Genomic DNA, 14,160 nt, shown 5'->3' on the forward strand with positions numbered 1-14,160 from the left:
TTCTCCTTTGCACCCCAGGCTTGGGCCTGGTCCCCTAAAGCACAGGCTCCGTTCACTTTGATCACCAGGCTAATTGCTGCCTCCCGACCAAACCTGGTAACCAAGTTCAGCGAATTTACAAAACTGACCTCAGTCTGAACAGAAATTGTTTTCATCCTTTATTTCACAGAGAGCTGAGATCAAGGGGGCTTAGAGAGAAAATACAGAACCCAAACTCCAGTCACTACCCCAGGTGTTTGTATAGGGCCTGGGGCCTGGGGTTTTATGCTGGGCAGGGGCTGCCATGGGAAGGAGTAGCACTTCAGGATCCAACTGGCTGCAGAGGGCCTAAGCTAGGGCTTTAAAGCCACTGATCTCTAGTTTCCAACACAGGGCAGCCTTGGGAAGGGGAGGGTGGTAGGAGTTTTTGTCCTGGGGGCCCCCTCCCTGAATACCAGAGAAGCTGCAGGAGCTGAGGCCGAGGTGCCCCAACAGTAACTACTACCTCTAGGGACCCAGGCAGGCCCAGCTCCCCACCCTTGCACTGAGCAAGCCATCTGCTTTAGACCCTGGCTGGGAAGTAAAGCGGCAACTTGCTCTGTCAGTGCCTGAAGGAGGCCAGGGGTAGGGTACAGGCCCAGGGTTCCACACTTAGAATCCCTGCACAAGGGACAAGTCTCATGGGAAATGCCCCCAGCCCAGCCCAAGACCCACAACCTTGTCCCTCTGTCCCACACACTCTTCATCACCTGCCTACTGAAGAAACTTCTAGAAAAAGCAGAGACTTGAAAGACCCTTTCCTGGAATATGTGTATTTCTCTTTTCCTGTTTGACGCCCCAAGGAGACTTGGCGGATGGGTGGCCTGGCCCCAGGTCACTATTTCTTGACAATCTGGATGACATCCTCATGTTCCATGGTGTGGGTCAGGCCCACCCGCTGAGGGCTGTACTTGGTGCTGGTGCCCTGGGCAGGGAACAGGGTAGAGGGGCCACATCAGTACTGGCCAAGGCCAAGGCTGATGGAGCTATCAGTGGAGAAAGGTGGTGTGGGGGGGTGTTGAATGCCAGAGTCTAAAGTGGGGGTCCCAGCATCAGCAAACCCCATATGCCTCAGACGGGACTCCCCAGTGGTCTGACCATCTCTGGATCCCAAAGATGGAGAAGCCATGGGACAACATGCATACCTTGTGGAGTGAGACACACAGATACTCTGGTCTCCATACAGGACGGACACGATGCAGAGGAGTGTAAACCCCTTGCAGAGAGTGTAAACCCAGGGGCTATGTTGGGTATAACCTTGGCCCGCCTTCTGCCCAAACTTACCCACACCAGTGCATATTTAAACTGGCTGGCGAGCGACCTGTGGATGCGGTGGCACTAGTGGGAGGACAGGAGAGAGTCAGATAGTGAGATGAGGCTCCATTCAACCCCACCAAGCCCTGAGCACATGCCAAGAAGTAGCAATTCCCAAGGTGAGTGCTCAAACAGCATTGGCCTTGTGTCAAGGAACACCACTGTCCACACACAGCCTCATATTCATGGCTGTGGGTTGTTCTGAAGTACCCACTTCCAGTTCTGTCCAAGGTATCCAGTTAGGAATACCTGGAATAACTGGTATCCAGTTAGGAATGTTCTCATAGCCACTGAAGACAGGTCTGGGACCTGGCTGAACAAGAGCCTGACAGATGCCCCTTGAGAGGAGTGAGAGTAGTATCGGGACCCCCAATCCCCTGCCCACCTCAGCTAGAGTCACCACGTTTGGTCACTGTCTCTCATGCCTCCTGTCCATAGCTGTGACCTGGAGTCTCTTGCATATCGCATCGTCCATTCCCGACCCCCAAGACAGTCTACATCCTTTAGCACTCCCAGGTAGGGATGAAGGTCATGAAAATCTCTGCACTGTCAGGAGGCCAGAAGGATGCAGTCTGGGAGGGACAGCCAGCTCTTCCCCTGAGAATGTGGACCCCTGGGTGTATGACGATGGATGGGCGCAGTGGAGGTGGGCTACAAAGAACAGTGTGCAATGTTGCCTCTCTTCTCATGTGCCCACAGCTTTACAGGCCCTGGTTAGAGACCAAATGCCTCAGCTCAGCTTCAGTGGGGATAGAGGCCAACGTCAGGCCTGCAGGAACATTAGCCAAGGATGCCACAGCCATGGCAGAGAGGATGCTACTGTCTGTGACAAACACAGATACCCACACAATTAGTTCCAATACTGTTTCCTAGACCAGAGAATGAAATCTGATGGTCCAGAAGTCAGCTCTGGCCTGCAAACTGGTTTTTAAGTTTATTCGGCTTGCCCAACAACTAAATTAAACCTACTGGCAAAGTTTGCAGAGCAGGGTGATAGTCAGGGATTCTCCTGGGACCCTGAGAGCTTTAGGAGCACTGGGCTGGCGCTCACACCCTTGAGGCAGATTGGCAATGTGCTCTCCAGTTTGCCACAGGCCCCACCATACCCTAGTGTATCTGACACTAAGGTCGAGTGTTATCAATAGAAACCGTTTACCACAGAGCTTGCTCTATGGTTCCCATAGGATAGAAGCTCTCTTTACTTGCATCTCTAGCAGTGAGAGAGAATGAAAGGTCATCCAAGGCCATCTTGTCAATGTAGGAGGCAGTATATGGTTTGGGGATAGGAGACTATTGCTCCTTAGAGTCCACTGTGCCTCTCACTCCTGAGACCTACATGGTCCTCTCTTCCTCTGGGGCTTATGGCCCATGACCTTTTTGTAGGGCAGGCTTGTTAGCACTCACTGAAAACGTACCAGGGCCTGGGCTGGGTGTATTTCAAAGACCCTGGGGATTGGGTCAGTTACCCCCATATGAGAACAATGAAGCATAGGAAGGCTGACATTATTGGGAACTAGGGTATTACCCAAAGTCTGCCTGGCTCCAATGTCTATCTGGTTCCTCTACTTTGGGTCTCTGTTGTCAGCATCCAGGCAGGCCTTTATATACATTCTTTGGCACCTGGGACAGGTGGGTATCATGGGACGGTGGGTGAGTGGGGAGGGGGTGACCACTCAAGAGTAGGCCTCTCTGGGACAAAGTCCAGGCTCTGGAGCAAGGCCCCCAAAGTTCCTCCCCACGCTGCTGGCTTCTTCTCACCTGCTGCTTTTGACCCTCCATGCCAGATGATAGCAAACAGCTGGCATTCCCCACATTTACTCCTGCCTCTGGGCCTTTGCACCTGTTATTCTCAGTGCCTAGAATATCCTTCTGCTCCTGGTATCTCCTGTTTTCCTCCCAGGTGTGGCTGAATCCCGACAGCCTCTTGAGTAAGCAACTAAGGGCCTGAGAGGGTTGAGAAAACTGCTCACAGAAGATGTAGGGTAACCCCAGGGAGGGCCAGCACATATGGGCACCTGTGTTAATGGCCTGCTGGACCCCAGCAGGAGACACTGCACTCGTGGGTTCCAAAACAGGCCCAGGGAACAGGAACTCCCACACAGAGTTCTTTGGAGTGTTCTAAGGCAGCAATCCCCAATCTTTTTGGCACCAGGGACCGGTGCTCTTATGAGAATCTAATGCTTGATGATCTGAGGTGGAGCTGAGGCAGTGTTGCTAGTGCTGGGGAGGGGTTACAAATATAGATGAAGCTTCGCTGGCAGTTCCTGCGGTGAGGCCTAGTTCCTAACAGGCCACTACCGGTCTGCGGCCCAGGGGTTGGGGACCCCTGATCTAAGGGATCTGGGAGAGTAATCTTGAGTTTCTTTGGCTTCTGCCTGGTGAGTAGGCCTTCAAGCCCTGCCCTGTTTGTATTAGCATCTCCAGGCCGGCAGAGGCCTTAGGCTGGGTGTGCCAATTGAATGAAAGAATGTATGAGACCAGATTGTAGGCCCATCCACTGTCAACAGTATAGATCCTGAGAAGAAATGAGCTAGAGGAAAACAAAGGCCCCAGAAGAGGGCTGTGTGACCCGGAGCATTGTCTTAAGCTCTTGGGCCATCACCTGCTCCAGAGGGCCCACAATGCCTTCTGAAAAAGATGGTGTAGGGATACACTCAGGGGATAGGGTGATCCCTGTGCCTCTGACAGAGCTCCAGACACAGAAACACACCCTTCCTCTCCCTGGCCCACAGGCTCTGCCCAGAGCCCCTGGCCTCATGGCCTTTGTACATCCTGTCTGAGGAGCTTCCCCTGCCCCTGACTCTTCACAGTCAGGTCCTGCTTGGTCTACAAGACCCACTTACATCACCTCCTCTGAGATGTCCTAGCCTCTCTATGTAGACTTGGTGTCGCATCTTCCCACTCACTGTCCTCTTCTTTTACTGCAATCACCTTTATGTGTGACTTCTTAGTTCTAGGATTGGGTATCTGGCATCTGTCGACCCCCAAGGACCCTAGTTCTGGCAGGAACTAAGGCTACTTTGCTGATGCTCAATAAAGTGCGTTGAGTGTGGGAAGCATTCAAAGCCATCCCTGGTCTGGGGGTGCGATGTAGAAGCAGGAAGGGGCAGGCCACAATGGGAGTGGAAAGGGGACCTGGAAGCCAGTAAGGGCCAAGGGCATGGGAGGTGGCAACTCTGAGCCCTGGACCAGAACTGGGGAGACATGACTTGGAATGAACACAGAAGTACCCTGGGGCAGTAGTTCTCCTTGAGAGAATACCTCAATGGCCCTGAGGAGCCCATAGCACTGGGATGAGACGGGATAATGAGGACAACTCCTTCCTGGACATCTACCATGTACCAGGCAGTGTGCCAAGTGCTTTACATGCTTGACCTCATTCGACGCCACCCCCTAACTACCAGGGGGTGGGCAGCACCATTCTCATCTTATAGGAGGATGGAGGTTCAACGTGCAGCTAGGAAGGGTGATTGGGATGCATCTCAGGTCTAACACCAACTCTGCCACTGTAGCACGTGTCATCTAAGAGTCGACTGAGGGCTGGGAGAACTTCAGACAGGACCCCCTCACCACACCCTGAGAGGGGACAGAGAGAAGTCCCTGAGCCCCTAGTCTAGGTAGATCTTGTTAACTTACCACGTGTTCCACGGAGGCCCCTTTCCGGAGGATTATGGCATCTGTGAAGTCTGGCCTCTCTACACAGGTAAAGAGGGGTGTGAGTGTCAACCAAAGTCATAGCCTCATGCTATATAGTTCCTTTACACACGGAACAGAGGCCTTTCCAGTCTCCAGCCTTGAACTAATTTTTCCCCTCATATTAGGCACACCCTATCGATCCTCATGCATTCTTCTACAACCTTGAACTTAACACAGAAAATCAAAATGAAGCCAAGTCCAGGATTCAAACTGCCTGTAACCTAGTCTGCCATGAAAGCCCCAAAACTGAGACGAGTCATGTGAAGCACGTGGACTGAACTGGCAAGATATGATAGCTGCTGGAATCCAGTCAGGGGCAGCCACATCTCTCCCCCTGATTACAAGATCAAGGTCAATGAAAACTGCCAGAACTCAGCAGCTAGGTCCCTGAATATGTAAGGTGTGTGTACAGGGGGTAGGGACAAGGAAAAGGCTCTTGTGTATTTACTTGCCTAAAGTTGTGACGTGGGGCCTGCCACTGCTGGGGGAGGTCAGGAGGCACTTACTGCTGTAGCCAGTAGGGAACTCTATCCCACTGCATCCCACCCCACTCCCACCGTGCCCTTGAGGGAGGGTAAGGCTCAGCTGTTTCTTGGGTTGCACGCTGCTTGACTCACGTCCTCTCTTCTTGGTGTAGATGCAGGTCAGGGCCAAGTATTCCCAAAGCATTTCAAGCAAGTAGTCCAGGTTCAGCTTCATGCCACAGCTGCCAGGGAGGAAAGCAGCTAGTCAGAAGAGACCAATGGGTTCAGAGGCCAGTGGTCCCTGCTTTCTCACTGTTGCAGAGGACAACCTCCATCAGGCTGGGCACAGACACCGAGGCCAGTATGGCCAAGCTGGCGCCTATGGGGAACCAAGCCTATAGTTCTGAAGGCAGCCTGCACTTCAGCTGCCAATGCTTCTGGTCAGCAATCACAATCACACCCAACAGAACTTAGCCATCTTTCCTGGGGGTCACAACTGCTCTCTGTGGAGGACAGATGGCATCTGTAATTGAGACAGGTCACTGGAGCTCTGACTTCCCTCCTGGTACCTGCTGTGTAGAAAATGGTGAGGGGATATGATGGGATTGTGGGCAAAGGATGACAAACCAGAAGCTCACCTCTCCTGAAAGATGGGAGGAGCTGCCAAGTGGCCCAGGGCTGCCCATTACAGAATTCAGTAATGGGGGAGCCCCTGGCTGATTGTTTATAGTTGTCTTACCCTGAATGGGTGTCCTGCCCTCTGTAGAGCTATTGTGAGCATGAGCAAGTAAAGGTGCTCTTACACCCTGAAGACAGGCATGTCCTCAGGCCACCCCTGAAGGGAGCAGGAGGAGAGGAGCTGAGGCTATCCTGCAGGAGGGACCTTCTTGAGTCCAGGACCACCCATCGTTTGTACCAGTCACCTCCACTTGATCCCTGAGCATCTCCCTCCTCATAAGCCAAGCCTCACTGTGAAGCTACAAAGCACCTTGGCTGAGCTGGGAAAACTGGCAAAGTAGAGCATGAGTCAGTCTGCCTCAAAAGAGGAACCCCATAGCAATGATGGGAAGTGAATAAACAGTCATCAGCCAGAGTGCAAGCTGCACTCCCAGGACCCACTCCTGAAGAATGGCAGAGAGCAGGTGGCCAAAGATGGCTCTACCCACTTAAAGACCTCAGTTCCCTCTTCTCTCTGATCTGTGGTTACAGAACCACATCTTCCAGAATATCAAGATACTGGCTCACACCCTAGGGCTTTCTAGCAGACTGAGGTTAACTACTAAGTATGAAGCCTCTTAACCATTCTTAACCATTACCTTGATGGACGAAATCTGTTTTCTTAACCAGAACCCACCCCACATCACCCACACTGTTCATGTCAATTTAGAGTGTGACCAGCAATTAGGAGGGTCCCATCTGCTCTGAGCTGTGCAGTGGAGGCTTTGGCTGGCCAAGGTAGCTGGCAGGCTTCACTGATAGCCTCGCACACAGAAAGGATGGCAGAGTCTCACCTGATGACTACACTGTTGGGTTTCCGGGCCAGGCGGTCCACTTCTTCCATTGAGATTTGGTCAATTTTGTTATAAACCTGGGATTAAAAGGAAGAAAAGGACAAAGGAGTATAGGACAAGAGCCCCCAAGCAGCCATGGCCCTGCCTGTGGTTCCTTCCTTTGCACACCATGGTCAGGGGCTGATGCTAAGGTCCTACCTCCTCTCCCAGGCTGAAGGGGCCTGGGCTGCCAGCCTCTCCAGAAGGAAAGGCTGGGTGGGCTAGAAGTGTCAAGCAAGACGTGAGTCTACAAGACTCAAGGAGACACTGGAATAGAGGGGAGGTAAGGGTGGAGACAGATCCTATCTGGGTCAAGGGCTCCCCTCCTATAGGGCACCCAGGGGTGTGCTTGTACCACTTACATATAAGCAGGGCATGTACACCCTGTTGCCCACGATCACGTCGATGAACTCATCCGGGGAGCAGTCTTCTCGGAAGAGCACTTCCGCATTGAAGATCTCTGAGAAGCTCAGATTAAGGGCAAACTGTGCACCAGCAGGCTCCTTATGCCCACTCAGATGAGGGCCTGAAACAGCCAATCAGGAAATATGCTGGCTGAAAGAGACCTTGGAGGTCATCTGCTTGCAAGGTTTTACCAGATTTTAAAGTTTGGTGAGGCTCCTTTTTTTTTTTCAAAAGAAACCAAAACATGTAAAAGTTTTAACCAACAGTTTAAATCTTTGCTGTTAGGCAAGAAAGCCTACTTGCCAGAATCCCCAAAGCACCTCAGTGGAACTTCAGGTTTCAGTGCTAGGAGCACTGTCTGAAAGCTCTGGTCTAACTCAGCTTGCCCCTCATGCAGAACTCTCCTTAGGAGCCACCTGGCCACTGCTTGCATATCCGCAGTGACGAGGGCCTCACCACCTTGCTAGGCAGTCTGTCCTATCATGAGTTCTCTCCATGCTGAGCTCAACTGACTCTAGGGCCTTGGCCTGTCCTTCAGAGCTCCAGAACCCACACAGCCCGACAATACTTCAGTGGAGTGTGCACAGACTCCTGGTTCTCCCTGAGGCTTCTTTAGGTCAGGAGGCCAAACCCCAGGGGCTGTTTCCCTCAACATCTCATCTTCCCTCCAGATGTGACTGGCCGCCATAGCACCTAGTAGTTGGTGAGAAGCAAGGAAGCTACTGTTGAGTGCATGGCTGTGGCCCAGCCAGCTGGAACTTAGTATGCACAAAGGCAAAGGAAACAGGAAGCGTCTTGTGTCAGCGACTGCAGCTTTCTTGGAGCCTGTTTCAGTGGATCCAGGGAGGCTTGGGGTGGTCTACTGGGGTGGGCCACAGGGTGCCCTGGCTCTGGTTGTTCCTCCCCTGCCCTGAAGGCTGTGGGCTCTCTCTCACTGCTCTTTTCAGGAAGGATACTGTACTCATGCAGGATCAGCTGCACCAGCTTTTCTGAGCACTGGGTCAGTGTGACTGTTGAGTTAAAGGAGATGCCACCACCTTTCTTGGGCTGGAGGAGGAAAGGGGAAGAGATGCTGACAAAGGGTTAGCTGCAATGGCCTCATATGCCTTAGCTATTGTCTGACCCAGTCCCAAACCACCCACACTGCAGCCTGAAGGTGAGAGGGGCCTCACCTTGAAGTAGATGTTGGGCTTGTGCTTGTTGAGGCGGATGCCCACTGACTCCAGTTCTTTCTCCAGCAGAGACCTGGGCAGAGCACCGACAAATTTTCACAGGGGCCCTGAGGCAGGCCGCACAGCTTCTATGTTACACAGGAAGCCCCTGCCCACCCACATCAACACCCTCCTCTACCTGCCCCCTACAATCTAGAATATTCCTTCCCAATGACTCAGAGCTACAGAGGAGGAGCTTCTGGACCCTCTGCCCAGTCCAGGGCAGACCAGCCAAGTCTGTGATCCAAGTGAAAAGGCAGGCCTGGTATGCCCCTTAGCCAGCAGACTAGGGCATGAACAAGGCTTCTGTTGCTTGAGGCTAGGCTCCTAGTAGGTTCTGGGCAGTGACTGGGTCACTGGGCCTCTGCTAGCAGGAGCCAGAGCCAGGCCACATACCTTGGGCCTAGGACAGCCTCTGTGCTAGATGTAAGCCTCTTGGAGAGGATGTGTCTCTCCAAGGCTCAGTGCATTGGGTTTAACCTGTGGTCAGTCCTATCACTACTTCCATGTGACAAGGCCAAGCACCCCTCGGACCATCCAGAAGCTCCGGGACACATCTGCAGGAGCCAAGGTGTCCCAGTGCCATACCTAGGCCTTACTAGACATGTCAGCCTGCCTCCTACCCAACCCTGCAGACCTTTGCACCTCTCCTTTGGTGGCATCCAGCATCATGATGACGACATCAGCTGTGCGTGCCACAGCAATCACCTGCCGGCCACGGCCTTTCCCTGGACAGGTAGAAAGGACATTACACAGTGACACAAACAGGACCCGTGTGACCCCCACCCAGTCCACAGCGCCCGGACTCCTGTCCTTTATAGACCTGCCACATGCCACTTTCTGGGCTGTGATTTCTTTGGCATTTTTCTTTCATCTAGATGCTGTCTGACTCATGGAGACTTGTTTTAGAAGGAAATCCAACATCACCGCCTTGGGAGAAGTGACATCCTCCCTCTCCCCCTACTGTGTGGCATGCCCTGTGCTAAATGCTTCATGAAAATTTCCTCACTTAATCCTTAAAACTATCACATATGGTTAGTGTTGAGGCTTGGCTTAGAGATAATCATTTCTTCGAGAACACAAAGCTAATGTGATGCCAGGATTTGAACTCGTCTGCCCTTTCTAGAAAACAGGGTGTTAGAATGCTCACCCGGGGCTGCAGAAAGGATCACAAGAGACAACAAAGGAGGAGGTGCTTTAGAGACTACCATACAAAAACCAGACCTCATTATTATTAGACCAAAGAAGTCAAGAACTTTGCCAACATCACACAAAGTCAGGGACCAAAATAGCAGTACCAGGATCTGTGTAGTATGGGTTTCAACTATGACCTGCCTCTCTCTTCTAAGAGTAAGAGGTTAGACAAGGTGATCTCCATGGGCCAGCTGCCTTCTGCCTCCAGCCCATGCCCTTCCACCACATGTGACCAGACCACCTCCAGATCCCCAATATGCTGGCTGGGATGGCATGGAGAACCATCACCACTCCCCACAAACCAATTCAAATAGGCAGGATCTCGCTACAATGAGGGTGGTGGGGCGTGGGAGGGTGTATAGCAGAGACTGCACTTGAACACCTAGAGAGGACACCTCGCTGCCAGCCAGGGTGGGGCTATAGAACCAGAGAGGCAGCTCCAGTCCCAGCTCTGCCACTTAACAGCTGAATAGTTGTTTAGGGAAGACCTTTAACCTTTCTGTCCCTGGGGTTCCTCCTGGCTATAAAAAGGAAATGATGATGCTCCCTAAGTCATAGGACTATCTAAGGATTAAGTGAGATAATGATCAGCACAGAGCCCAGCACTTAGCAAGTGCTGGATAACCAGCAGTTAGTAATCATCTCTGCAAATGCTGGATGCAGCCACCTGCCACCAGAAGCACAGGCATGATCCTATCTCAGAAAAATAAAATAAAACGAAAACCCCCAAAACAACGAAGGACAGAGCTCCATGACTAGGAGCATGGTCTGAGTTTGCCAGCTAACAAGTATCTTAGCAGGGGGCATGGTGGAACACATGGAGTGGAAGTGGGGATTCAAACCCATTTGGTAAGCTGGGCAACCTTGGGCAAGACATTTCATTGCCTCAGTTTCCTCAGCTTTAAGATGTATTTCTCCTGGGAAAAGCGTCCCTTAGGAACAGAGCACTGAGCAGTGTGAGGAGCTGTGAGCCCCATCCATCAATCCTTAACGGCCACATCCAATTTTAACAGTGAGGCTTCCTGAGTCCCCTGAGGGAGAAGACAGGCTCTGGGTGCCCATCTCACACCTTGTGCTGCGCCTTCAATGATTCCAGGAAGGTCCAGGAGCTGGATGTTGGCTCCTTTGTACTAGGATGCAGAACAGAAGACGGTAAGGTAAGGATGGGCCACCGCTGGGCAGGGCCTGCCTGAACCCAGGACATATACAACAGCCTACAGCTAGGGGCTGTAGGAACCTTGGGGTCAGCCTTCATGGCCTTGTCTGAGCCACCTGGGGAGGGCTCTAGAGTTTTCAGTCTCATAACATTCATTGCTGATGATAACAGCACTTCACAAATCAAGTGCTTCATAGTGAGAGGCTCAAGGCCACAGGACCTGGGCTGCCCACAGCTCTAAAGCTTCATGGGAAACAGGATCCAGCCAAGCAGCAATGAGTGACCTGAGCTGGGGTGGTGTGGGCGAGTGGAGCACAAAAGGCACTATATGCTGGCCTGACTCCTGAAACCAGTTAGGATTGCAGGATGGGCCAGGCATCTCTGGAGTCTTAGCAGCCAGAATTCCAGAAGTGCTAGTGCTTGAGGGCAAATAAGCTCAGTTCAGAGCCTTCCCCCACACAGGGACACCCATCCCTCAGAAACAGACACAGACACACCTGCACAAGCATGCACATAACATATACACAATTATAAACACAAGCATACACCCTTTCCCCTCCTGGGATCCAGCAAACTCCAACTTACTTCAATAACCCCGGGGATACACGTCAGGGTTGTGAATTCATAGGATGCAGCTTCGCTGGCTGTGGAGGTCATTAGACTCAAGAAGGTAGACTAGAAGAAAAAGAAAGCCACTGTATTGAGGAATCTTGTCCCAGTCTCCTTAGAGAATCTCCACAGGCTGCGAGCAGCAGGGAGATCCCTTCCTCACCCTCAGCTTGGTGATTGGAGGGGCTGTGAAAGGATCAACACCTGGAAAAGTTGCTTCTAGCCCCGCCCAGGAGGAGATGGACACCAGAGAACCCCTCCATTCCTCGGAGGCCTCAAGGCCTGTCTCAAGAGGACACAAGGACCTAGTTTCTTAAATCAGGGGCCCTTCCCTAGCTCCACAAAACCCTCTAGACCTTCCTGGGCCCCAGAGAACTTCAAGATGGCAACAGCCCCATGGCACTTGAAGTTGCTGCTCACTCAGGGAGAGGCAAGATATACAAGGAGATACTCGCCCTCTGGTCTGAGACAAAGCCAGATGGTGGGAGAAGGTGCTGAGAGAAAGGGAGGGGTGAGATGAGAAAGACCTAGATGGAACACTGTAGGAATGGAGCTGTGGCTTGGCTAGATGACAGAGACCTGGCCTGGAACCTTGCCTCTGCTGGAGAATCCTGGGCAAGAAACTTTATCCTCTAAGCTTCAGAGTCCTCATATGTAGAGTGGGCATCCAATCAGGGCTGCATGGGGGTTAACGGAGATGACAAAGCACAAGGCACACTGAGTCCAGGTTACAGCAAGACCACAGTGCTGGATACTGTGGCCCAGAGGGCAAGTGCAAAGCAGTGGGCAGTATGAAGAATAGAGGAAACCCAGCCCCAGCCTCCTGTGCCCATCTAGTCAGCAGGGCACCTGGAATAAAAAGCCTGAGAAGCAGTTGTGACGAGGACAGTGCCGCCTGGACCTGGGGCTTGTGTTGCCTAGACCCTGCCCCTCACTGGCAGGCAGGAAGTCTGGGGACATACCTCACTCACACACCCTCAGACTTCTGAAACCCAGAATGGGGCACATGAAGGAAACACAGGCCTCAAATCCAAAAACACTCCACCCTGGAGACCTCTTGGAAGGAGGGCAGGGGGAAGCAAGGGCTGCCGAGACACTGAGCAGTGGTTGCTGGAAGATGTCCCTGATCCTGTCTGGCCTCTGCTGGAGAGACCTGGGCCCTTCCATGGCCAGAGAGCCTGGATTTCTACCAAGGTGGTGGGGTCTGGCCAGAGGGCCCAGACCACAAGGGGCACAGACCCTGGGAACTAAAGTAGCTTCTTCCAACCTGAGCTTCTCATCTGGTAAAGAAGCCCTTGGAAGACTGGAAAGTAAAATCAAAAGAAAAGACTAAAACTAATGAGCTCATAATAATACACAAAGAGGTAAAGCTTGGAAATCTTCATTTGTCACCTGTTGGACAGCTGTGAGCCCAACGTCTTGCTTGATCTTTAAGGGCAACAGGTAAGCATCTATCCTACCTTTCCTGGTGGAACTTTTCGGAGTAACCAAACAGCTCACACTGATGAGACACAGTGTTACTTTACTGAGGAACGTCAGCTATTAAATGTGGAAGAAGAGAAGTAGAAAATTGCCATTTTACGACCACTAATAAAAATCCGCAGGCAAAGACAATTCACTGGTGCCAAAGCCACTAAAAGGATGTTGACAGGGCCTGACTTCTATGAGCCACGACAGTAGCACCCCGCAGGCGATTTTCTAATTTGTTTGTGTGGGGAGAATGTCACTCTATGGAGGGGAACACAGGGTGTCCCCTCTTTAACCCAGTGGTCTTAGAAATACAACTAGCTCTCAGAGATTTTCTGGCATGGTGTAAAATGAGGTGCGCACCATCTCCCACATAAAACCTGGGCAATGCAGTCCCAGCTTTCAGCTCACGGGAAGTATAGTGAATAGACAAACAAGCTAAAGCACAGCATAAAGAAGCAAGCAGACCACTCCAGAGCATGAAATTTTCTGTAGGACAACTGGTCTAGTTTCTTCAGTGAGTCAGGGTCATGACAAAAGGGATTAAAGCACACAAAGGGACAACACACACAGGGGTTACATGTGGTTCCAGAATGAATCCTAGTTTGGACAGACTAGTTGCAAAGGCCATTTTGGGGTAAATACTGAAATCATAATATAGTCCAGGCATTAGACAAGTAATTTTATTAATTCTGTTAATTTTGTTTGGTCTGATATAACAGTTTGTGGCCAAGTAGGAAAATGTTCTTATTCTTTGGAGATACAAGCTTAAAGACTTAGGGGTAAAGGGTCATTAAGCATGACACCTGTAATTTACTCAAATGGTTCAGTCAAAACAAAACAAAACCCCATACACTCATACATACAAAGATAGAGATAGAGCAATATGGCAAAATGTCAGTCAGTGATGTATCTAGATGGAGGGCATATTGTATCTGTTTTCATTTCTTCTGCATATTTTTAAATTTTTATTATATAAAATTGGGAAAAATGAGAAAGGATCAAAAAGACAGAGCAATCTGGAAACCATACCAGGATTGAAAACTGTGAGGGTATTCAGCCAGCAGAGGGCACAC

General features: G+C 51.4%; 1 protein-coding gene across 1 annotated transcript; it reads right to left on the bottom strand.

Moving 5' to 3' along the window:
* Positions 1-145: 145 nt before the first annotated feature.
* DRG2 (developmentally regulated GTP binding protein 2) lies at positions 146-11,742 on the bottom strand. Its single transcript, XM_011359074.2, has 11 exons — positions 11,594-11,742; positions 10,922-10,982; positions 9,296-9,386; positions 8,620-8,692; positions 8,404-8,494; positions 7,405-7,502; positions 7,004-7,080; positions 5,646-5,734; positions 4,969-5,027; positions 1,303-1,356; positions 146-943 (listed from the first exon to the last, which is right to left on the bottom strand). Exons 1-11 carry the CDS (start codon positions 11,663-11,665, stop codon positions 857-859), a joined length of 852 nt encoding a protein of 283 aa, XP_011357376.1. The 5' UTR covers positions 11,666-11,742; the 3' UTR covers positions 146-856.
* Positions 11,743-14,160: the final 2,418 nt, after the last annotated feature.

The sequence above is a fragment of the Pteropus vampyrus genome, unplaced genomic scaffold (genome assembly GCF_000151845.1).
Source record: "Pteropus vampyrus isolate Shadow unplaced genomic scaffold, Pvam_2.0 Scaffold44, whole genome shotgun sequence".
NCBI classification, from domain to species: Eukaryota; Metazoa; Chordata; class Mammalia; order Chiroptera; family Pteropodidae; genus Pteropus; species Pteropus vampyrus.

Coding starts and splice junctions, on each gene's coding strand:
- DRG2 (XM_011359074.2), bottom strand. CDS start 11,665: ATGACCTCCACAGCCAGCGAAGCTGCATCCTATGAATTCACAACCCTG. Junction 10,983..11,593: donor GTATCCCCGGGGTTATTGAA/GTAAGTTGGAGT, acceptor TCTGCATCCTAG/TACAAAGGAGCCAACATCCA. Junction 5,735..7,003: donor CCCAACAGTGTAGTCATCAG/GTGAGACTCTGC, acceptor CCTCCCTGGCAG/CTGTGGCATGAAGCTGAACC.